Source organism: Protopterus annectens, chromosome 8.part1 (assembly GCF_019279795.1).
Source record: "Protopterus annectens isolate FY-2018-M chromosome 8.part1, PAN1.0, whole genome shotgun sequence".
Classification (NCBI taxonomy): domain Eukaryota; kingdom Metazoa; phylum Chordata; order Ceratodontiformes; family Protopteridae; genus Protopterus; species Protopterus annectens.
The window spans coordinates 140,513,501-140,539,177 of record NC_056742.1 but is presented as its reverse complement, the minus strand read 5'-3'; the positions used below and the strand labels follow the sequence as shown (position 1 = coordinate 140,539,177).

General features: G+C 39.0%; 1 protein-coding gene across 1 annotated transcript in view; it reads right to left on the bottom strand.

The window, feature by feature from the left end:
• The window catches only part of NIP7 (nucleolar pre-rRNA processing protein NIP7), a 48,294-nt gene extending 23,065 nt beyond the window's left edge, over positions 1-25,229 (bottom strand). Inside the window, exons 1-4 of the mRNA XM_044081787.1 lie at positions 24,941-25,229; positions 14,758-14,844; positions 11,803-11,941; positions 6,888-7,028 (exon numbers count right to left, since the gene is read on the bottom strand). Coding sequence (XP_043937722.1) covers positions 6,888-7,028; positions 11,803-11,941; positions 14,758-14,844; positions 24,941-24,996 — 423 coding nt within the window. The 5' untranslated portion in view covers positions 24,997-25,229. The remainder of the gene's footprint in view (positions 1-6,887; positions 7,029-11,802; positions 11,942-14,757; positions 14,845-24,940) is intronic.
• Between the last annotated feature and the right edge of the window lie 448 nt (positions 25,230-25,677).

Genomic DNA, 25,677 nt, shown 5'->3' with positions numbered 1-25,677 from the left:
TTTAAGGCCAGGAGAAACAAGTTTGCATCCTTTGCTAATTATCTAAACCAATACCTTTCCTATTTATTGCTCATGAGTCCAATAACTTCACTCAAACTATTTAGCGGTTACCTTTCAAAATGGGATACTTGCATACCATTTACACCCCTTGCAATAAAGTTTATTTTAATTGCATTTGTTTTATGAGGATTGAATCTGTAACCCATGCCAGAATACAAATGCCCAGAGATTCCTCAATTTTATCAATGCAAATACCTTGGAACAGCTAGTCAATACACCCCCCCCCCCCAAGAGGTGATAATATCTTGGACTTGGTATTAACCAACATGAGTAACCACTGCAACACCCCTACAATATCATCCTCCCTGGTAAGATCTGACCATAAAGCGGCCACTTTCGAAGTCAGCATTTCCCCTGACCCCTATCTAGCTAGGGTCAAACAAAAAAACTTCTCCAAAGCGGATAACACCCTCCTGAGGGATGGTATAAACAACCTCGAAAGTACTATATAAGCATTATATAGATGCATGGAATCAGGAATACCTGACAGGACAAAATCATCTTCCGCAAGGAAGAGTAAACCTGTCTGGTGGATATCTGCAATAAACTATATAACAAAAGGACAAAAATTACTGTCCAGGACCAAGAGGGAGCAGGTGCCCAATTGCAAGCAATCTTTCCTCACCTGAACAAGCAAATAAGAGCACTAGTGAAATCCTCTAAAGCCAACTTAGAGTCCAAATTGGCCACATCTACCTGAGACGATCATAAGGCCTCCTTCACATATGTCCACAATCTCAAAGGAAACATTCAGATCTGTTCAAAACTGGTGGTCTGGTCAAGGACACCACATATACAAATTCTGTAGATATAGCCAATCAAGTGGCTGACAAATTCAGCTACAACTTCTCCCCTCTGCCCCCCCCCCCCCATCAGTAAATCAGGACATCCCCAGTACCTGCCCCCACCACTTATCTCTAGGGAACAGGTCATCACTGCCCTCTCAAAGGCAAAAAATACAGCCTCCATGGGACCCAGCAACACCCCAGGCTGCATCCTACATGAACTCAGGCATGAACCTGTATAGCACCATTAGGCACCCTATTCAACCAAAGCCCAAGTACCGGCTTTGTCCCAGCAGAGTGGAGGACAGCCACCATCATCCCTTTACACAAAGGTGGAGTATCCACAGGCCACAGATCCAGGAAATTATAGACCCATCAGCCTAACTACCTGATCTGCAAGGCCATGGAACAGATCATCATGGACCTCATTAACAAGGACATTGGCAACCTCCAAACACTCGACCCCACACAGTTTGGCTTTGTTAAGGGGAGGTTCATGTCTGGTAAATCTGGTCAACTTCTTTGAGACAATCACCAAAGCCATGGACAAGGGGAAGATGGTGCACACCGCCTACCTTGACCTGGCCAAAGCCTTCGACACTATTCACCACTCAGGCACAGTAGATAAACTCTCTCAACTAGGCATCAATCCATATGTTATCAGATGGGTAGCAAACTGGCTCACTGATAGAACCCACCTAATCAAAATAGCGGAAGCCACCTCAAGTAGTACACCCGTAACAAAAGGTGTACCCCACGGATCGGTCTTGGGGCCTTATTTGGGATATACTTCTCTGAGGTGCAGGCCAAAGCCAGTGGGCTATGGATGACCAAATTTGCAGATGCAAGTTCCCCAAGTGATGTGGATATCTTCCAAGAGGGTCTCACCCAACAAATTATTATGGTTATTAAATTATGCTTGCCTAAACTGCATAAAAACATGGCCAATCCTCCAGGCCGTCCAACTATTGCAGCCTGTATATATATATTTTTTAATAATATAGGTCTATTAATACACAATTATTTGAGACAGTTTGTAGTGAAGTTAAGATCTTATTAGAGATTCTTTTGATTTTTTTTTTAAATAAAATACCTAATGTGACATGGGATAAGGACATGTATTGGTTTACCATGGACGTAAAAAGCCTACATACTAGTATCAAACATGAACATGGTATCAAAGCTTTATCATATTTTTTAGGAGGCAATCCTTTGTCTCATATTGTGGAGCGCACACATTTTTGCCTACTGACTAATTATTACCACCAGTTACAGGGTGGCAGCTATGGGGGGCTTCTTTTGCCCCCATGCATGCTAACTTGCTGATGGCCCTTTCTGAATTGGAATATTTATATAAGCATAGGTTTGTATGTGACCATGTCACAGGTTACTATAGACACAAATTATTTAATTTGCATATGTAAAAGTGGTAAAAGCAGTACTGAAAGTTTTCATCAGAATTTAGAGAATAATGAATATGGTTTAAGCTTTGAAGATCTACAATATGGTAAGCAAGTTAGAACTACAGTTCACAGGAAATTTATGAATAGTAATTTTTTTTTACATGGGGAAAGTTTTCATCCTAACCATATCTTAGAATCTCTACCTCATGGGGAGTTTCTTCATTTCATAGGATTTGCAATAACAGAGAGGACTTTGTGGTGGAATGTAAGAAAAGTTTTTAATATGTTTAACAGAAACTATGAATATAATGTAGTTTAAAAAATCTTTGCAGAGGGTAGTTTCACAGAGAATTGGTGATGTTTGTTCAGATGTTTATTCTAGAGGTATTTGTATTAAAAGAATAGTTAATAATAGAAATACAAATAGTCTGAATGAGAAAGTCTACTTTGTATCCAATAGTCTTAGTGGTGAAATAGACACAATAATAAAAAAATTTTAGGGAATTCTTAGTGAGGTATAGTGAACTAACTAATATTATTAGTCACTATCCTTCTATTTCCTATAAGCATGGTAGGAATTTAAGGGATATTTTAACCTCTAGTTTTTTTTTATCCCCCCCCCCCCCCAATGACACAATCAATATAAATCCCTCTTTATTGGGCACATTTCCCTGTGGTGAATGTAGTGTATGTTCCAATGTGGTCATATGTTTTGATAAAATAAATGGTGTTCGTTTTTTTTTCCTTCTGGTAGATTTTCTTGTGCTACTGTGGGCATTGTTTATGCCTTGAGATGCCCCTGTAATTTGTATTATATAGGGGAGAGCAAAAGGAAGTTTAGGATAAAACTTCAGGAACATAGTAGGGACATAACAGAAATTAAATTAATATTGCTATGCATTTTAAGGAGAAACACCATAGCAATTTTTCTTTATTACAGGGTTGTGTCCTTGAACAAGTGTCCATACAATTTTGCGAAATGTGCGTTTTAAAAAAAAATTAAAATATAAATAGATTCCTTATAAAGTAAAGTTTGATACGCTGTTGCCTTTAGGCTTGAATTTGGAAATTAAATTAGAAGCAATTTTTATGCTATGTGTTAATTTATGTGACTATTTAATATGTTTTGTATCGGTGTATTTGTATTAGTCCTGGAAGACTGCGTGCTGAGGTGCTAGAGTGTTTATTGAGTGCTGTTTTGTATTAAACTTTTACTGTGGCTGGTTGTGGATTTCTCACCCTAACAAATGACTGGTGCCAGAAACATGGCCTCAAGCTGAATGCCAAAAAAATGCATCATCATCCCCTTTGGGAGAGCGACGTCCCCACATATTATCATGTTAATAACAACGTCCTAAACACAATCAGTAGTGAGGGATTTCAGCACCCAGGTTGATAGCAACATGACTTTTGACCACCATGCTGTTTCCGTTGTACGGAAAGCTTTCTACATGACCCACCTCATAAGGTTATTCTCATCCAGGGACAAAGAGGTCGCGGCATCCCTATATTCTACCCTTATAAGGCCAATTACTGAGTACAACGCCCACTTCAGCATGTGCCTCGCATAGCACACGCAGCAGCTGGAGAGACCACAGAGGTTCCTCACCAGGAGAATCCAGGGCCTCAAACATCTACCCTACACAGACAGGCTAAAAGTCCTGTCCCTCTACTCAGTTTCATACAGACTCCTCAGAGGTGACCTCTGTCCCTCTAAGTTTCATACAGACTCCTCAGAGGTGACCTCTGTCTGGCATACAACGCAATCTCAGACCCTACCTTGATGGGACTGCTGCATATCCATAAGTCAAGCTCCACTCGAGCAACCCATATGGTCGGCCTCAACCTGGACTGCAATATCAATAGGACTTGTTGGTGAAAGATGTGTGTCCCAGAGGCTCCCCCATCTGTGGAATAGACACATTTCTCCACGACAAGCAGAGTACCTTATTATCCCTTTTTTAAGTGCAATCTGGACAACTGGATGGGAAACAGAAAATACACCCCTGGGATTCCACCTGTGTCCCTGCTGGACAGGGGCTTTAAGTGCTGACTTGTCTAAACATGGGCTAAACTCTTGGCTAGGCTTATAAGGGCCTCACGGCCAATAGCCTAGTAACCTCCTTCTTGAAGTTCCATTGACTAATAAAATGAAAGAAAGGCTAAATACCAGTTGGATGGTGTGATTGTTTCTTAGTTTTAAGTAGTTTTAAGTATTTTTATATATATGTTCATAGGAGTGTACTAGACTAAAAAGTGTACACACCCCTGTTAAAATGCCAAACCTAAGACCACAACAAACCATTTTCAAAACTTTTCCCACTTTTAATATGGCCTATAACCTGTACAATTCAATTGAAAAACAAACAAATCTGTTAGGGGGAAAAATATAAACTTACAATAAGCTGGTTGCATAAATTGGCACACCCTTAAAACTAATTATTTGTTAAAGCACGTTTTGCATTTAATTACAGCATTCAGTCTTCTTGGGCAGGAGTCTATCAGCATGGCACATCTTGACTTGGCAATACTTGCCCACTCTTCCTTGCAAAAGCACTCCAAATCTGTCAAGATTGCGAGGGCATCTGTTGTGCACAGCCCTCTTCAGGTCACCCCACAGATTTCCTATTGGATTTAGGTCTGGGCCATTCTAAAAACTTTAATTTTCTTCTGGTGAAGCCATTCTTTTGTTGATCTGGATGTATGCTTGGGGTCACTGTCATGTTGAAAGGTAAAATTCCTCATCTTCAGCTTTCTAGCAGATGTCTGAAGGTTTTGGGCCAAAAGTGACTGGTATTTGGAACTGTTCATAATTACCTTCCATCTTGACTAAAACCGCAGTTCCGGCTGAAGAAAAGCAATCCCAAAGCATAATACTGCCACCACCATGCTTCACACCATGAGGGTGGTGTTCTTTTGGTGATGCAAAGTGTTGTTTTTGAGCCAAACGTACCTTTTGGAATTGTGGTCAAAAAGTTCAACCTTGGTCTCATCACACCACTTTTTCCACATACTTTTGGGAGACTTGATGTATTGTTTTGCAAATTTTAGCTGGGCCTGGATGTTTTTCTGTGTAACAAAAGGCTTCCATCTTGCAACCCTACCCCATAGTGCAAACATATGGAGAATACAGAAGATTGTCACATGCAGTACACAACCAGTCCTTGCCAGAAATTCATGCAGCTCCTTCAGTGTTGCTGTAGGTCTCTTGGCAGCCTCCCTGACCAGTTTTCATCTCGTCTTTCCATCAATTTTGAGGGACATCCAATTCTTTGCAACATCACTGTTGTCCCATATTTTCTCCACTTTTTGATAACTGTCTTCATTGTGTTCCAAGGTATAGCCAATGCTGTGGAAATGTTTTTGTACCCTTCTCCTGACTGATACCGTTCAACAATGAGATCCCTTTGATGCTTTGTGAGCTCTCTGCATACCATAGCTTTTGCTGTACAGGCAACTGAATAAATCTCAGGAACATTCTACTAGGCCAGCTGAACTTTATTTGGGGTTAATCAGAGTCTTTTTAATTGATGGCAGGTGTGTACCCAAGAAGACTGAATGCTGTAATTAAATCAAAAGGTGCTTCAACAAAGTATTAGTTTAAGGGTGTGCATACTTATACAACCATCTTATTGTACATTTTTTTTTTATATTTATTCCCCAAACAGATTTGTTTGTTTTTCAATTGAACTGTACAGGTTATAGGTCACATTAAAGGTGGGAAAAGTTTTGAAATTATTTATTGTGGTCTCATTTTTTTATATCACAACAACCTGGCATTTTAACAGGGGTGTGCACACTTTTTATATCCATTGCATATATTTATATTCCATTTGAATCTTGCTTAGCTCTCTTTTAAATGAAGCACATTTATGGTTCTCAAACTTTAAAACAAACACTTTGGAATCTCATACAGTAAATGAGGAGGGGTATGCATTACACGGAGCTTGTTTTCCCACAAAAAGTGTTTTATTTATTTATTTATTATAAATATGCGGAAACACAGTCTGCATCAGAAAAGACAGGTTAACCTCTGGGGCAATGATCCCCAGTGATTTTAAATTTCTGTGTTTACCAGCCAAATGCAGACTGAGGTTCTGAAAGCCAGCAAATGGAATATCTTGATTTTTTTCAATCCTGTTGTACATTAACAGACAGTCCAAAAAGGCATCCAAATGACAGCTGTAGCTCAGCCAGTAAATGAAGTGCTTTGTTGTAGGTTCAAGTCCCATCAAGGCTACATGCTTTTGAGTTGCTTTCTTTGCCACGGGTACAGGGTTTGAATCTTTCCATCTTCATTTGCTTACTGTGGGACCTCGAGCAAGTCATTTAACCAGAAAGTACTTTGGGGCAACTGGGAATTTGGACTACGCTCCTTAATGGTCTCCTGTAACCATCCACGAACCTACCTAATTGCACCCTAGACAAGCAGGCAGACAGTACATACTTAAGATGAGAAAGACTAGAAAAGACACAGAGAAGGAATGAGGCCCGTTTCACCGAAGGACTTCTGCTAGTAGCAATATTCTTTAAAATGGATATTCCATGCACTTAAGTCACATTTAACAAAACCAGTCACCTCCATCACTCTCTTTAGTATTAAATCTCATTTAATAAGAAGTCTATGGTTCATACTTACTAAAGGAATATCTGCCATGGAATACACCACTACTCCCTGGTACTGTGCTGTGTTTTCTGTTATTCTTCCAAGACCAGATTTCAGAATGTGGTTTCCATACAAAAAGGACTGCTCCGACCCTGGCTTTACCCACACCTTATACTGAAACAAAAAGGTAAGTATGTGAAACCAGACTTCTAATACATGGAATGCTATGCTTTGACAATGGTACAGTGACAAATACAATGGTCCATTTAGGCATACCAGTTACTAGTCAAACCTCCTACAACACCATTCTATCATCTGAAAGAATTCTATGCACCACATCTGACAAATTCTCACATTCCTAAGCTACCCCCACCAATACTGCCCTGACCCCACTACGAGGCATCCAATGGTCTACCAAAGATGGTACTAAAACTATTGCTCGGCACACAAATAAAAACAAAAATTCTTATAACTCCCCAGTGAAAAGCCTCTGTTCCACTCGTCCATTTACTACAATGATGCACGTTACTTTATTTAATTTTACATTTGTTTCCCAGGAGAGTCCGACTGGGCAAATTGCCCATTTTCAGAGGAGGACTGCGGAGAAAAGCACCATACAGACACAATTAATAAAACAAGAACATACTCATTACAGTAGAGGATTAATAAACCATACAGTACATGTTAACAACAGAACGTTTCAAAAATAATCATTCAAAACATGCATAGGGATTTTTTTTTTTTTTACAAAAGCAAATCAGAGGGCAACAAAGCTAAGAGTCAATAAATCCTTCACTACCTTAAGCTGTAATTTTCAGATGAAGTGCAACACTTGAGTATTAGACTAAAACAAGGACTTCACTGTATACAGAATATGTGAAGTAGCCTATGTGAGATATATGGTGGACAATAAGATGATTGGTCTATCCTAGGTATGAACAGGTACACTTCCAGGAGGTGGTCTATCCTAGGTATGAACAGGTACACTTCCAGGAGGTGGTTAAGTAGGTCTGAAGAAGAAGTTTTGTTTATTGCTAGTTGTCTGGATTTCTAGAGGAAGGGTATTCCATATTTTTGCAATAGAACAAGAGTAGAGGGAGTCGCCTGAACAATTCCTGCTTTTGGTTATTTAAACTAGTGTTTTGTGGGAGGATCTTAGTAGAAGATTGTTATTGTACTGATTTGGAAGGCCTTGTAGAGCAGGTGTTTTCTTGGGGGTGATACTGGATCTGATGAGCAATTACAAGCTGGTTATAGGTCAGTAAGTTTGGTGGTTCAAGGCAGGATAGTTGTTTGACGCTAGGCACTGGTGGGGCCTGAAGGCTGAGTCAGTAGCAAACTTTGCAGTTTTGTTATAACAGATGGTTGATTTGTTTAGATCTCCTTTACTTGGGTTAATTAGTATGGGGAAAGCATAAAGAAGTGTAGAGAGTAGGTGGGTTTTAGCGATGATAGCTTTACTGTTGTTGGGAGAGGTAGTTTTTGTATCTGTAGAGAGTTCCAAGTTTTTCCTTTTGTTACTCTATGTGCTACATGTTTGTTGAACTGCATGTTGTTGTCTAGCACTCCTAGTAGGTTGGTTTGTGAGTCTAGTGTAATGGGGGTGTTGTTAAGAGATATTTTAAATGGGATAATGCAGTATGTGGCTTTTGAGGGATGGAATAGTATTAGTTGTGTTTTTTTTTAGGGTTAAGCATTAGTTGTGAGTCAGATAAATAACCAAGTTTCTACAGCAGTACAGGATTCATGGGTGATTTTTTGCAGAAGTTGGAGACAGGGGGAAGAGCAAATTATTGTGGAGTCATTGGCATACTGGACCAGACTGGCATGGAGGGTGGCTTTGTGAAGGTAATTTGTAAATAGTAGAGGTATGAGGATGGATCCTTGTGGGACACCTAAGGTAACAGGAAGAAGAGGGGATAGAGTTTCACCATTTTACAGCTTGTTGACGGCTAGATAGACAGTTTTTAAACCATAATAGTGTGGAGTTACTTAGGTTGAACTTTTGAGAGTACAGTTAGAAGTCTGGCATGGGAGACTGTGTCAAATGCCTTACAGAGATCGACAAAGATAGTGGAGACCAGGTTACCATTCTTTCATTGTTGATTTACAGTACTGGAAAAACTAATAAGGGCTGTGGTGGTGTTATGATTGGGTCAAAATCTGTGCTGTGTGTTAGCCAGGAGATTATTAGGAGACAGTTTAGAGTTTGGGACTTTATGCATTTTTCTAAAATTTTTGACAGAGGGGATAGCATGGTGGATTGGTCAGTAGTTGGATAATTCAGTTGAGTTGAAACCTTTATGGAGTGGTATGTGTGAAATTTTCCAGAGGGTTGGGATGTATTGTTCAGCAACTGACCTATTTATTAGTAGGGAGAAAGGGTATGAGATGGCTTTGGCTGCAATTTTAATGTATTCTGCTGGGAGTTTATCAGCTATTAGGGTTGTTGATTTTAGTTTTGTCAAATAGTTATACATTGTTTTGGTTGGAACTGGCTGTAGAGAGAAGCAATTCTGATCTGTTGTCAAGGAGCTGGGATTAAGGTGCAATATGGGGAAAGTTGTGTTTGTAAGGTTTAGAATGGATTTGGTGAAGTACTTGGTTAAACTGAGTGACAATACTGTCAGTGGTGGCATCGATATTTGGGGCTGGAGTATTGTTTTTTCCCGGCTGTAGTATTTTATTGATTGCTGCCCAGAATTTGAGGGTTAATTTTGTGTTTTGATTGGATGTCTGAGTAGTGATTTATTTATTCCTTGGTCTTGTTTCTTAGTTCTAGGTATGTCTGTCTATTTGCATTAGTTTTGTTTCGATGCCATGCTTCCCATGCCTTACAGAGGTTTCCAGTTACAGTGAGCTAGGGCATTTATGACGTCCTGGGGTTTGAAATACTTTGTATAATGAATTTGTTGAAGGGAGCCAGTTTTTATTGGTTTAACTTGTCCAAGTACGAATGTAGGCAGGTGGTCACTAAAGGTGTCAGGGAGGGATCCGGGGTAGTGAGATAGATATGAATGGTTTGTAAGAATCTTATCTAGTATGGACTCTTTCTTGGCTGATTTATCAATTCTGGTGTAAGTATGGATTACTTGAGAAAAGCTGTGGAGGTTAATGCAGTTAGTGGGGAGTTGCAGGTACACCAGCCTATGTTAAAGTCACCTAGTATTACTGTTTCTTGGGGGAGGGTACGAGATGTCCAGTGGAGGATGGATACTATATTAACGTTGTTCCCGGGGGGGGGGGGTGTATGCACCAATGACGTTTAGATGTTTTTTCGAATTGATTTTTAGTTTGGTGAATAGGAGTCTCTGCATTATTGTAGGTAGCTTAGTAAAATGTCTATAGTAAGACTGTTTTTAAAAAGCAGGGCAATACTCCCACCTCTTTTGTGTGTTCTTTCTTTTCTGAGAATGTTATAACCTGGAGGAACTAATTCATTGTCTTGTTATGTGGCTTTAGCCAGGTTTCAGTAAGAAGAACTATGTCAGGGGAGTATTGCAACAGAGCTGCATGTAGCGCTGCTGTTTTGTTAAGTATGCTTCTTATGTTAATGTTAAGGATTAGGAGGTCTGATGGTTTTCTTTGAGAGTATATTGCGTGTGTTGCTGTTAAGGTTTGATGTCAGGCCGGGATTTGGGTGTATATTGCCATCTAGTAATAGAAGTTAAAAAATTGTGTGGATGACAGCCAATAGGCATTTAGATATGGGATTTTGTTTAGTTCTGGGGAATTATAAATGGGGTCAAGTCCATGTGCGATGAATTATATAAAGGTAAGATTACTAGTTGGTCTGGCTTGACTGTTGAAGGGGTAAGGTAGGTGGGAGATTGTATTATTAGCTTGGGGTTAATTCTTTGGTGATGGAAGATAATATGAGCTATAATTAGGAGAATTCCCACTAGTAAGCCCTGCAATGGTAGCATTTTGTATTATAGGGTTGTCTTGTAGTAGTTGAGGTGAATGGGATGGAGGGTTAATAAAGAATTGGTTTTAAAGTGGAGTTGGGTGGGGTTATAGTATAATATGCCTTGTTGGGGAACAACAGTGCTTTAGTAGAACATGAGAGGTAAGCAATTACCTTAATGTGTGTGTGTGTGCCGGTGTATGATGAAGTTGTACGATTGGTTGATTGTGGAAAGGGGCGTGGATGTGGCTGACTGGTTGGCTGAATTAAGGGGAATGGCCTAAGTAACCATAAAGGTGTTGAAAGAGGGGATAGTTGGGAATGGGGGTAAGGTACAGTGGAGCGGAGTGAGCCCAAGAGAAGTGAGGGCAAATGGAACAGGTTGGACCCTGAACAAACCCTGCATCAATAAAAATTATCTGTCTGATAGAAAAATGATTAGGAGGTAAGCGCCAGGAAACGTTGAACTCTGGACAAACCTTACGTCAAGAAAAAACGTCTGACAGGACAATTATTGGAAGGTAAGCACCTCAAAACTCCCATTTACATACCACCATCCCCGGACTTTTCAGCTTAAGATTCAAGATAGTGAAAACATGCCCGTCAGCAGTTTTTAGCAATTTTATTTATGTGACCACCATAACTATAGCACTTCTGTGCTCTCTCGCCTTTCCATTATGCCTGTTGTTTTTATCTTCTTCTGTTACTCTCATCACACACACAAAGCATCCAACAACTCATTAACTCTTAACGACTCCCTATTACACTGTACACATATTAACACTTATTACACCAATATTCAGATGTACTCAACACTAGCAATGCATCCTTGCTAAACTGCCTGTCTCCCTTACCCATCCATTACCACCTCCTCTATATGAAAGACTTAAAAATCAGTCCACTGCCACTATCCTACACATTCTCCACTACCATGTTACAAATGCCACTATCCTACACATTCTCCACTACCATGTTACAAATGGAGAACATTGCATATTAAAAATAATTTATTTCAGACCATAAACACAAGTGAGGTCTTACCTTTGCATAGGGGGCAAGGTAGTCCAATGCGGTGATGTGAAGCCGGAATTTCTGAGTCTTTGTAAATTTTCCAAAGCATGTCCCCAAGGAAACCAATTTATCCCGAGAGATACTTGTTGCAAGCTTCAAAATCTTCTCACTACAAATAAAGATTTATTTATTTATTTACATGTAAAGCCCATCATCTATTGCTTAGCTTGTTATTTTGTATTCCGCATCTAGACACAAGCAAACTCTTTCATACAGAAAACCTTACATCACCCCAGGCTGCAAAAGGCATGCAAACAAAGCCCAATACTATGAACCACCAAACAAGGAAAGCTAACAACTTGGATCCAAGTAATATTTTTATAATCTTAGCCACAAGTCAACTTGAAAGCATTCATACATTCTATACCATATACTACTTGCATATGAATCTTAAGAGCTCACTACTTTTTGAATCAAACATCTTTCTTACAGAAATTTAAATACTGAAGTTCAAATATTCTGACATCCAACTCTAGGACTAGTCCAGAAAGAGAGTGTGAAATGACAATTATTATGGTATAATTAAAGAATATAAAGAATTAATGTTACACGATGGACTGTCCATCTGCTAAATCAATACTTGAACACTATTTTCCAAGATCTGAAGAACTAACACAGAAAGTAAACATTACAACAAATTAAGAATGAAGTGGCATATAGTTTTAACCCCCAAAATAATAACAGCAGTACAACATTTAGATATGCTTTCTTCTTTCAGCTCTCTTTAATTTAAAGAGTTGCATCATCAAGAGACATACCCTGATGAATTTGATTCTAAGCCATATTAGTAAAATTATATAACCCACAACTATATGATTCATTCGTCAGTTTCACTTTAAAAGACGAATGAACAGGAAGACAAAGGCTCAAACACATGAACCAGCCAGGATCCTTTTCAGTCCTAACAAATGCCCATCTTCAACCTAAACACACTTTTTAGTCTTTCGTTATGCATTTTTGTCCATGCCTTACCCAGATGAGTGAACTGCCCCACAACAGACCACTCTCGACTTTGATCAAGGAGATTCAATACACAGAAATTATACTGCATAGGGGTGTGAGGTTGCGCACTCCCCCTCTTGTGTCAAGAAATGAAGGCAGTACAGTCCCCCTGCAAAAATGCTTTAATGGCTCAAAAGCAAGTTTTAGAAACTATTGTTGTTAGAATTTCAGTTTAATTTTCAAGGTGCCAAGACCCTCATTACTGGGTTTTGTATTTCTGACAGAGATCACAACACAGGAAGTCATGAACCCCAGAGTGCCAAGATATACTCTCGATGAAAAATTGTTAAGGAACAAACTACCTCCAGACAGATACCTAGGGACCCACAAATCGAACTTAATGACCGACAGGATTAATCATCAACTATTACAATAACAGCTCATTACTACTTAAAAATTAGCATGCTGATTGGACAGCCCAACCAGCGTGTCCTGTTGTAAATCAAGCATATACCAATAGAACAAGTCAGGCCGCCGAAGTATCACTGAGCGCCCAGACTTTTCTACTGGCACACACTGGAGGACACACCAAATTATGAGAAGAATCAGGTACATTCTGCAAAACTAAAACAGAAGCATATCTGATTTTCCTCATATTTTTGTGCTGTCCCTCTAAATGTATATTTTTAACAGTAAAAAAATAAATAAGCAGCTTCCCTCATATTTTTGTGCTGTCCCTCTAAATGTATATTTTTAACAGTAAAAAAATAAATAAGCAGCTTCTCTTGCATCGATGTACTGTGCAAGCATGGAAATAAGTCCCATACACATATGCAGTACATCAGTATAGCAAAGAATGCGGAAGATGACAAAAGTGCTCTTATACAATTGCATTATTTAAGAAAGATAATTAAAGTAATTTCTTTCTTAAATAATGTTATTGCATAAAAGCAATAATCCAGCCCTGTTTGCGGGTATATCAGGATTTACCCACAGTTGGCTTTGTGTAATCACTTTGGCTTCACCCTCATGATCAAATCACATCAACAGTGAGTAAATCTGATATATACAAAGTCGTGGATTATCACTTTAATAGCTTGTTATACAGCATCTGCTGTGTCCTTTGCTGACCATAGAAGATCCCTTAGTTCTAAAGGATATTCCTATTAGCAAAAACTCCACTACTTTGGGTGCCTAACTACCCTTTAATAAACCGGGTCTCCTATATATGGCCCAACATTCCCAGACTTAACAAAAACGTTCTTAAACAGCTGGTAAATAAACCTTCTACAAAACACAGCATTATTGGCCAGATTCTGTCAAACTTTGATCTTTACTGTTTTTCAGAACAGCATACAGGTTTGTCCAACCAACTTTACCCAAAAACTAAATAAGTAATTTAACCATTCTGTTACATTGCCCTGTTCTGACATTCTGAATCTAACATGCTGCAGCTGACTTGCAGGCCACTCTATAACATGCTCCGATTTTGTGCCCCCCACGCCCCACAAGACTTCTCTCTGAGGAATGAAGTTTCCTGGTAAAGTGACCTAAGCAGTTCTCTGCTGTGTCTGGAATTGCTAGGGATTTTCCAACGCTGCCTAGCATTTTCAACTCTACAACCTCACCTATATGTCTGTTCTCCTTCCTGCCCCCCCCCCAAGACAATAGGACAAGTATATGCAAAGATACCTGTATATAAGTACATTTAAAAACACCACCATTCCAAATAGGTATGTTCTTGAAGCACCACCTTTAACCACTCCTAGGGTCATGCTAAAAGCAAAAACAGCCACTTGTCCTTCCATTCATGAAAGCTGAACAATCTACAGTGTACTCTCTTTCCTTCTCCCAAAATGTCCTATCAGCCCAGTTTCATGCTCAGCTCATTGTGGCTGGTATCATAGGTACACACAACACTTCTGTGGCTACTCCACCTTGTTAGAAAAACTTTCATGGAGACACAGAAGAATCAGCTCTTACCTCAAATAATAAACTCGGTCATTGTGAAGCCGGAAACAGTAGGTTCCATCAGGTCGATCCACCAACAGTTTAATGTTCTCCCCAATACTGTTAAAGAAAAAGATAAAGATAATCATTGGTTCATCAAGGCCATTCCCTTAATCTACAACTACGTGGTTCAACCAACAATAAACAAAGGACAATAAATGTAATCAGATTTGAAAAAAGTAACAACATTCTATACAAATCTGTACTTTTACTTGTGTGAACAAGTTAGACATCAATAGAAATGAGATGGAAATCTAAATTCTCCACTTTACAGTGCGATTCACAGCTGGAATGTCTATGGAAACAACTTTACGCTCCAATGTTTTTTTTTTTTTTACCAATTATCAGAGATTAACATGGATCAAAATTTTACTCCAAAAAGTTACCATCCCCAGAAAGCCCTACTAGTACTACTCCTGATGACTGGAATATGACAGGATACTGACTTTGTGAAAATTGGAAGGGTTTCTGATAATTCAGCAGAAAGGAAAATGTACAGCAAAGCTATTGCCAGTACTTACAGTGTGCAAATGCCACTACTGCCTTCTTGATGTCTCTCAGGATAACTTGCAAGTAACAAAGCAAACACCTGGCATACAAGGTATCCTTGGATCTCTGATGGACCTTTTGCACATACACAAAAGGATCATCATCGAAACAATAGATCCAAGGATTTAAATTTTGCTTGTGGCATAAATAAGACATGTTGGTGAGACAGATACAGGTCTCAGAGGATCCCCAAGCTCTGGAACAAACTCCCTATCCGTGTGAAGTAGAATCAATCCCTAACCCTATTTACGTTTAACCTTGACCACCAATGGATAGAAAATAGGACATCCCAGGACTGTCCCTCATTACTCTAATAGACAGAAACAGACAGTAATGCCCAAACTAACTTACCCCCCACCACATCACCTCTAGAAACTTATTACCATACCCCTTCCTAATAAACGCCCATGACACACAGGGGCACAACTGGGTTGGGTTGCACGGCTAGACTTAAAGGCAACAGTGGCCGTTAGCCTGGTATGTACCCATGAAAAAGAAGGGAGAGTGGCAACCATGTTCATTCTACTGCTACAAGCCACACTTTTAGTGGTCAGCGTAAGAGAGGGGAGTTGTCAAGAGAAGCAGAAAAGAAACATAGGATCATTAAATATTCATGTAATATACAAATACTATCAGAACAGGTTTTATCATCAAAAAGAAGAGGTCAGAACAGATTTTATCGTCAAAATAAAGAGAGTAAACCAAGCACAGATAAACCAAACAACAAAAATAAAAATGTCAACCTGCCAGGTGATGCAGAGGAGTGTCTTCTGATTGAATCTCAGATCAGGAATGGATCCAACAGTCAATAGGACTTGAAGAAAGGAGACAGGATCATTATCCAAGCAACATCCTGGTGATGAAAGGGTGCTGGGAACACAGTGAAGAGAGATATCCAACCCTTAATGAAGTGAATGATTACAGCCAGACCATATGTCTGCACAATACAAGCAAGTGCTGGTGGCAGATAAATACCAGAACTCTGGACGTCTGTGATGTGCACGACACAGCGACACATTTGCATGCCTCATGAAAATGTGAACAGGAAACTGCACAACCAGACAAACTCATTTATCCTGACCAGTAATATCAGTTACAGGCTCTAAGTCAGGAATATCGAACACACAGAAGAAGATATGAAGATACCTTCATGATGTAGTCCAGGTACCCAATCAAATGTGCAAATAAGTTACTCACAGCTTGTCCAGCACAACAGGGTGGCACCCTGAAGGGCATGGACAGGGATACAGGGGCATCTGATGTTAGCAAACTAATAGGAGAGGTAATCACAGGGAAAGGAACATAAAGTAAAATCACAGTAATGTAGATGTTAGATACTTTCATTATCAAGTTCTGGCCATAAAAAGGCTATTATTACGTTGACAAATAGTGTCATAGATTAACATGCTCCAAACATTATAATGTAAACTGAAAGGGAACCAAGTAACAAGTGAAAAAAAACAGGAATTTGTTTCAAATCATTTTTTTCAATACATCATGATCAAAATTTGCTTTTTTTCATATATGTTACTGATGTAGTATGATGTAAATGAAGGCATGCTCCATGCACACATCCACATAACTTCACCACAACCAGATACTCAACATAACGAAACTGAAAAACTACAGGTACAGCCATGTAACAGTTGACAAAGATAAAAAAAGGAGGAGTTAAGTGTGTGCCTGTGTGCATGCAAGTCACACATTGACACAGTAGTATAACCAATGGATTTCTTGGACAAGACAAAAAAAAAAAAAAAGAGACCTAAAATTCAACAAATTCTACTAGAAAGAATTACAACAGTATCTTACTAAAACATGCACGATACTGAGCAGAGACAGAATAGGAAAGATCATCAAAAATTAGCAATTCAAGGAATTAACAGGTCTAGCAAGCAACTATCAAGCTCATTATGTCCATCTATTTTATGTTAAAGGTTACAACTCTTAACAGCAAGAAGAATAAAAATTTCCAGAAATGGTAGGTTGGCTTGCTACGAGAAGAAAGGTGTCTCCACGAATACTACAGAAATATTACTGAAAATGCTTTATACTGAAGGGTGCCAAATGCTTGAAATGGCTAGTGAAAACAAAAATGACTTAAGAGATGAGAAGAAAATGAACAGTAATGCTCAATACTGCGTACAGTCCAATGAATGTTTTTTTTTGGAAGTTGGGATTTATTTACTTGCATTTGGTGCCTGGGGAAGTCCGACAGGGCATGCAGCCCCTTCTTGGCTGAGGCCCGAGGAGAAAAGCTCATAAAATACAGAGACGTTTAAAATATAGAAAAGGTTTCAAGCAAAAAAATGCCATTAAAAGTTGTTGTTGTTGGTCTTTACAGCGGAACTCCGGTCCACTAATGACTGGCAGTAGATTTTTACGGTGCCGAGTTGCCAGCTCGACGCCCAACCTTCAAAGAAGGCACGCCCATTCACGCATGTCTTTCGGAACGCCACTCGACCACAGGGAGGACATGCAGACTTCACACAGAAGGCACTCCCCGCGCTCCAGCCGAGAATCGAACGGGAGAACCTCTTGCTGTGAGGCAACAACGCTACCGCTGCACCACCGCAGTAAACATGGTATATGGTATACAAAGTATAGACGATGTAAAGGAGAACTTGACAAGCAAAACATACTATATAATTTAAGGACAAAAATGCAAGACTTCGTATACAATTTAAAGACAGAAGTATGTTTAACAATATGTAATGGATAACATCATATAAGGTTAAAACATGGATGTGTAAATATATTCTGTGATTTGCGTATGATTTGTAAAAAATCAGCAAATTGCTCTATAACATGCAAACAGTATTTATTTTATTTATTGCATTTGTTTACCGGGATAAGTCCACTGGGCCTAAAAGAGCCCATTTTCAGTGGAGGCCCGGGGAGAAAAGCTCCGAGATACAGAAAAAATATAAACATTAATTGGTACAGAAGCAGAATCAGTGTTACAGACAGTAAATATAGTAATATATACATAAAAGCAGAAATCTAGCTTTTTTTATTACAGTAATATATACAGAAAATACACTAAAGTAGAATTCAATGAATTCAATCAGAGTGGTATAGACAGAGATCAGTATTATTGTACCAGTATCAACAAGTAAAGATAAAAATAAATACGGAGAAAATATCATCAGTCACTAGTAGCAAAAGACATAGTTTAGTAATCATATAAGGAGAGTGAAGAGGTTAGGTTATAGAGCAGGAACATAGCCAGGAAGAGTTGAGATGATTTTTCAGCATTTGTTTGAAGGTGGTGGTGCTGTAACAGAATGGTTAAAGTTGGTTGGACAAACCTGTATTCTGTTCTGAAAAACAGAAGATGGAAGTGAGTTCCATAGTTTGGCGATGGTGAAGGCATAAAGGAGGTGACCAGCAGGTAAGGTGGGCTTATCTACTTTTAGAAGTAGATGATTTTCAGATCTTAGATGCCTGCTGGAATGGTATTTGGCAAGTAGAGCTGAGAGCAGGACAGTCTGTGGGTCTGTAGATTATTTTGTACACAGTAGTTAGTTGGGTGAATGAGAGATGGTGGGGTAGTTCCAGCCACTCTAACTGTTTCAGTGACTTAGGTGGGATGAGAATGTGGCCTTGGTGGCAAATTTTGCTATTCTGTTGTAACATATAGCAAGTTTGGATTTTGTAAAATTTCGGATATTAGTGAGGAGAGGGGCACCATAAAGGAGAGAGGGTAATAAAATGCAGTTGCAAGGGTTTGTCTAGTAGAGAGGCTAAGAAAAAAAGTGTTGGTGCCTGTAGAGCATACCAAGCTTTTGGTGTGTTTTTTGATGTTATTGTTTATGTGTAGGTCAAAGTTATGGTTTTCATCTACAATAATGCCTAGTAATTTAGTGTGTGGGACAAATTCTATAGTGATATTGTCTTGGGCTTGTATAGTGAAGAGTTTTTTATCAAATGGAGTGGTTTTCCTAGGAGTAAAAATTACTAGTTTAGTTTTTTTTGGGGATTTAGGGCAAGATGATTGTTAAGCATCCAAGATTCAGTAGATGTGAGGGCATTCTGGGTAATTTGCTGGAGTTCAGAGCTGGAATTTGCAGTGCATATTATTGTAGAGTCATCAGCATACTGGATTACTGAGCATTGTGGGAGAGTGGTGTGAAAGTTGTTAATAAAGATGCTAAATAAGAGAGGACCAAATATGGAGCCTTGGGGTACCCCTGTGGAAGTATTGAGGAAGGGAGAGTAAGATTGTTGCCATTTGGTGGGCTGCTGCCTATTGGAGAGAGTTGTTGAACCATTGTAGGGTAGGGGGAGAAATGTGGAGGCTGGATAGTTTAGGAGTAAGATAGTGTGGGAAACGGTATCAAAAGCTTTGGAGAGGTCAAGGAATAGTGAAGCAATTATTTTACCAGAATCCTGTGCCCGGTTAACTGTACCAAGGAATGATAGGAGGGTGGTAGTGGTGCTGTGTCCTGGTCTGAAACCATGCTGAGTGGATGATGAAATTTGATTTTCATGCAGGTGGTTGAGGAGTTGGGCATGGATGCATTTTTCCAGTATTTTAGAGAGGGGTGAGAAAATTGCTATGGGTCGAAAGTTTGTGGTGTCTGTGCTGGTGCCACCTTTGTGTAAGGGAAGAATGAATACTTTTTTTCCAGATGTCTGGGACAAGGGATTCTTTAATTGATCTGTTAACGAGTATTCTGATGGGATAAGCTATAGAGTTTGCCGTTAGCTGCGGAAGTGTGGGGGTAGATTGTCAGGGGCCAGAGTACAGGGTTTTAGCTCAAGTAAAAATTTTTTATTGTGCTGGTGGGTATGGGGGAGAATTTTAGGTTAGGGTTAAGGGTAGACTTGTTTTCTGGGATGATTTGGTCATCATTAGTCATATAGCAGAGAAAAGCTAAACTGACTGATGTTAGAAAGATAGTGAAACAAAAGAAAAGGGGGAATTATAAGGAGCTTTAGGTGAGTCAGTGCTGAGGGTGTGTGGGTAGCGAGATGGGGAGTAGAGAGATGGTGATGTACAAAACTGAAAGGATGTAAGTGGTAAAAAAGGGGAAAGCTGATGAGGGCTAAAAGAAGCAGATGACGGTATGTATAGGGTAATTATGGAGGGTTAGTGCATGGGCAGAGCCACAGACTGAGCAGATGACATGTTAGATTATGTTTAAAAGGTGTGTGCTGGTGTTCCTGTTTTAGAGCGAGGGGAATGGAATTCCAAGTTTTGGTGGAACAATTTGAAAAAAATTATGTCTCCTGGTGTACTTCTGGATTTAGTAACAAGGAAAAGCAGCTTATCAGTAGATTGTAGGAGTCTATCATGTTTGTAGTGTTTTATAAGGGATGACAGGCACAATAGTTGATAAGCACGTAGATGAGATTATGAATAGTTGCCAGATGTGGGTAAATTTAAGCCAATTGAGTTCCTTCAGTGATAAGCAGCAGTGGGATGTGTGTTGATGGTTCGCTGCAAATTGTATTACTTTGTGACAACATCATTCCAATTGGTAGCTGGTTGAAATATAAAATACAACATTTCTGGTTACTGAAAACTGGGGCAAAATAGAGGAGTGTTGGGAGTAGTAGTGCAGAGGATACATGTTTTCTGGTTTGGTCATTGAGGAATTGTTTAATTCTATAGAGGAAGCCCGATTTTTGGTGGGTTTTCTTCACCATATGTTGAATGTGGTAGTCAAATTGTAGGCTATCATCAATGTAGATTTATTTATCTATTGAAATTTGATTACTGGGAAAGTCCGACTGTGTAGGAGCCCATTTTTAGTAGTGGCCCAGTGAGAAAAGATCCAAAGTATTACAAAACATTTTAAGGACAATACTTTTATAGTCTTTAAAAATAATACAAACAACTACAGTTTAAACAATTATAAACACATTAGATAAAATATGAAAACATTGGTTAAGAACAAATACAAGTTATATGACAATGACTTAATAATTAGAGAAATTTTCGCCAGTTTATAAAGAAATTAAAAGGTAAAGGAAAGTTAGTACAATACAAACAGGAACTGCAATACGAAATAAGAGAAAAGCAGGCTTGTGGTATATTAAGAGAGAAAGATAGGGGAGAGAAATTGATAGAAGTAAAGTGTATTTGCTCACATTTAGGGATATAGTTTATCCTAGTATTGAGCAAGGACAGAGACAGCTTCTAGCTAGGAAGTCTTTCAGAATTGTTTAGAAGGAAGGGAGGGGGTACTGACCTGATGGACTGAGATAAGGACTTCCAGGCCTTAGTAACATGGTAAATGACAAGTAGTTTGGTATTAGGATGATGAGGTGATGTTGAGGGAGGATTTTTGTACTTAGAGATGTCTTAGGGTGAATAGGATAAGTTTAACTTGTGGTGGAGTTGAGATTCTGTAGGAGAATTCTTGAGCGAGTTTCTGTGAGCTGCTTTAAATAGTGTAAACTGGCAGTGGGGCATCTGGCATATTAACATACAAACTAGTTTAGCTTTATGCTGCAAAAAATAAAATAACTGCAGCCGCCCAATCTAGACAGCTGCTATACTGCAGACAGATGTTTGCAGTTACTTTCCACATTTCATTCCCATTTTTACTGTCTCTAACCCATGCCATTTCAAACATGTTATCTGCAATTTCATGAATGTCCTCTTGTAACCCATTCAATTTTTCCTACTACCATCTTTGTGGGTGGGACAATGCTTCCTGCATTCATTCTAAACCTAGTTCCATCCATCTTTCACCCACTTCCTTTCCTCCACCCATCTTCAGTTCTGTTCTCTCATACATTTATAACAGGGAGAGTAAACACATGCCAGTCTGTCAATCTCTCTCGTTTTTTCTAATACAAGGTATATATTTCAGCCTCTGTAGCTTTTCCTCATTTAAGATAATCCATTGCCCAAAATTCATGATCTCTCTTCTACAATGTGCCTAGCAGTTTCTTGACATTTAGTACTCGGTAATGTCACATGTTCACAGCTAAGTACGAGGCTATCTGCCCTTGTGGACCATTTTAAGCCTAGCCAGTTTCCATTTTTATGCTCAAATTAACCTACCCATTTGGTTAGAGACTGGCCATGCCCATTCAGTGGTTGATAATTATATATTACCCTATTGAGAATAACTGGGATTATACCAAAGATAATCTGAGGGGACCCACGCATGGGATAAAGCATTTAACAGCTGCCTCTGTTTATTAGTATTACAGAGAATAGTCCTAAGAGTAAAGTCTGGTACTTGCATATTATCGCAACCACGTTCCAAAAGTGGTCAGATATAAACATACACTGGTTTCAGCAAACGGCTCCATTAGTATAATCAATGTGTTGGACTGCTGATGGTGGTTGTGATTATACTGAGGAAGGTGTTTGCCAAAAACATCTGAAAATAGTCCGATATAAGTACTGATTTTTTTCTGCGATTCCGGTTTTAAAAAAGTGTACTGCAATGACATAATTTGCTTTTTTTTTTACCGCTTACGTAAAATCCCCACTACCACCTTTTCTCCTACTACATGATGTAAATATTAGTATGTGTAGACTAGCTGTTGCACTCCTTTTTACTCATATCCAGACTGAAGAGGGTGAGTAGACCGCTTCATTTACCTGGTAAACAAACTGTAAATATGGTTATTTCTCATGCAAGGAACCAGAGACTGCCTTTTGCTGAAATAACTTGCCATAGGATTGCAGTTATTTTGATACCTTTCCGCATATGCTGCTGCGACAGGATTGTGCGCAGAATAAAAACAAATGTGCCCTGAAGATTTCAGTAACATGAAAACATTGGAAATACCAAACAAAAAAGTAAATTTACATGTGCCAATGTACACAGTACCCAAGAGCAAAGCGCACAATCTCGGACTTAAATGTTAGGAATGTGGTTGCGATAATATGCTACTGAGAGACCCAAGTTGCAGTTCAATACGGACAGGGATGAACTTTGGGTTATGTGGATGGGGAGTCTGTTCTTGAGCAGTAGTATCCTCTGCGAGATATACCTGCTCCTCCAACTCACTCTGTTGATATAGCAGAAGAGGTTTAGATCCCCAGACTGAACTACATGCATTAAAACAGAGTGAGAAGGTCACACTGAAAAACCAATCAGTAAAAACTAAATGAAAACTCCAGCCAAGCTAGAACTTCCAATGAGTGACCTCCCAAATCTCCTGTGACAGAGGCACATGGGATATATGCAAATGACCCTTATGAGCATCAGGTGTTTCAGCTATATGGCAATTCTGATTGCCCATGACTTTTACGTTTGAAGTTAAAGTTTGGCTTTATTGGCCTGAAATTATCCATTAAAATGACTTCAAACGTAAAAGTCACATTTGCATACATCCCATGTGCCTCTGTCACAGAAGATTTGGGTGGTCACTCAATGGAAGTTCTAGCTTGGCTAGAGTTTTCATTTAGTTTTTAATGTACTACATGCATGTAATTCATGTAAACACTTTTCGTTTCTTTTGCAAACCCATGCAGTCTGAACCAAAAAGTCTCAACTTACTATACTAATAAATCTGTACTGATGTCACAACAAAACTAATAGTGTGACCACTGGTTCATTTCCTATTAAGCTGCCGGGCAGTTATCACTGAGAAATAATGTTAAGAACGGTTAAAGAGCAGCTTTCTGTCGTTCGGGGTTTGATTCCCTAAGCCTCCCTTTTCCTACTGTACAACTTTTAGTAAGTCAATTAACAAAATAGTGCTTCAGATTAAGTCTGAAAAAAAGTCAAACGTGTCCACGTACATCAGTGCTCTTCTTCAATTCATCGCTGTCAACCTTACACCTCCAAAAAGTGAAACACCACGTCTCAAAATGTGGAACATTTACTAACCGATTCAACTAGGAAGCTCACAGGACATTTTGAAACGAGTTATTTTATGCATATAAGAAGTTCATTAAAAGAACTAACGATTTAATAAGATTTACTACAGATATAGGTTAACAAACATTAACACTGTAAGACAAACCCTTTGGTGTGGAACTGCGAGGATCATTTGACTTTTTTAACACTCAACACGAGAAACGTTTCTTATACAGTTGTGTGTTCCGACTAAGTAATAAACAAAATCAGACAGCTCCTATTTAATATACAGCCTCATCCTAAGAAACCCACCCAACAAAAGAGTTTGTTTCTAATGCTGTATCAGTCATTGGTAAAGCTGTGAGCATCACACTACCAGCAACTCAATATAACGATTAACAGCCAAAGCTGTGAATGAAAACATCCCTTAGATCAGCTCTTATACGTGTTTTTTAGTAAACGCATACCACTATGGACTGTTCTCAAGTCAGTCAAACACTACTACAATGGCATACTAAATGTAGCAGCATTTAACCACATCTCCAAACCCCAATCCACTGACACCACCCAGCAAGTCAGTAAATAAATCTCACCTACCAAAACAACATAAACGAAGCCAAGAAAATCGACTATTCTGTGCCTAAAGCATTATTTTAAACAGTCAAACTACCAGTACATTCAATGTACATGTCTGAGAACTAGCTAGCATACTTCTCTGTAGAATACATGATGTTAATAGGGCAGGGATCGAGACATAAACTGATGCCTACAATGCAACCACCACCTAATACAATAAATGCTTCAGTAAATACAGAGGAAAAAACACTCACTATTTAGACAACTTCTCAAAAAGCGTTTTCGTTTCCACATCTGTCAGAGGACGCATGTTTGGAGCAAAAACAAGTCTGTAGTAAAGAGAACTAAAACCGAAAGTGGAAAACCTTGTCCCTCGTGGTAACCAAAGTAAATGCTTGACTAAAATCGGTCAGCAAAATCCATGAAAAAATAATAGAGGCTAGACTAAACATTAGAAAACAAATAAATGGAAATACCACAATCATACGTAGTCCACGTGAGATTAACAGTATCGGACACCGGAAGTACAAAAAAATCATATACACACAGTCAATTGGTTGTGTACGCACGTGCGCCACTACTATCCGCCGGATACTTGTACTGCAAAGCGTAAGTGCTTGAAAAATTGCCTGCACCGGATGTATTACCTACAGAATGGTAAACAATTGGTTAAAGATCAATCCTTGTATTAGGTTTGATACTGTCTAATTCTTTGTTGCTCATCGTTTTTATCTCAGATTTTCGATTTGTCTTTATAAAAATGCATGATTCACATGCGACTCAGTAAAGATTACTCAACAATATAGAGAGAGTTTCCAATTTCTTATTCTGTAGAAAGTGCATGCAAGATATTGCGATTCATGTAATTTTAAAAACTTTATATGAATAAACACACCGTTTTAAAAGTGTCCCTAGTTTGGGCCTTTGTCCCACATTACTGTGGTATTTCCTGAACACCCCTGTTTCACAACTCCAGGATTTATTCCTTGCC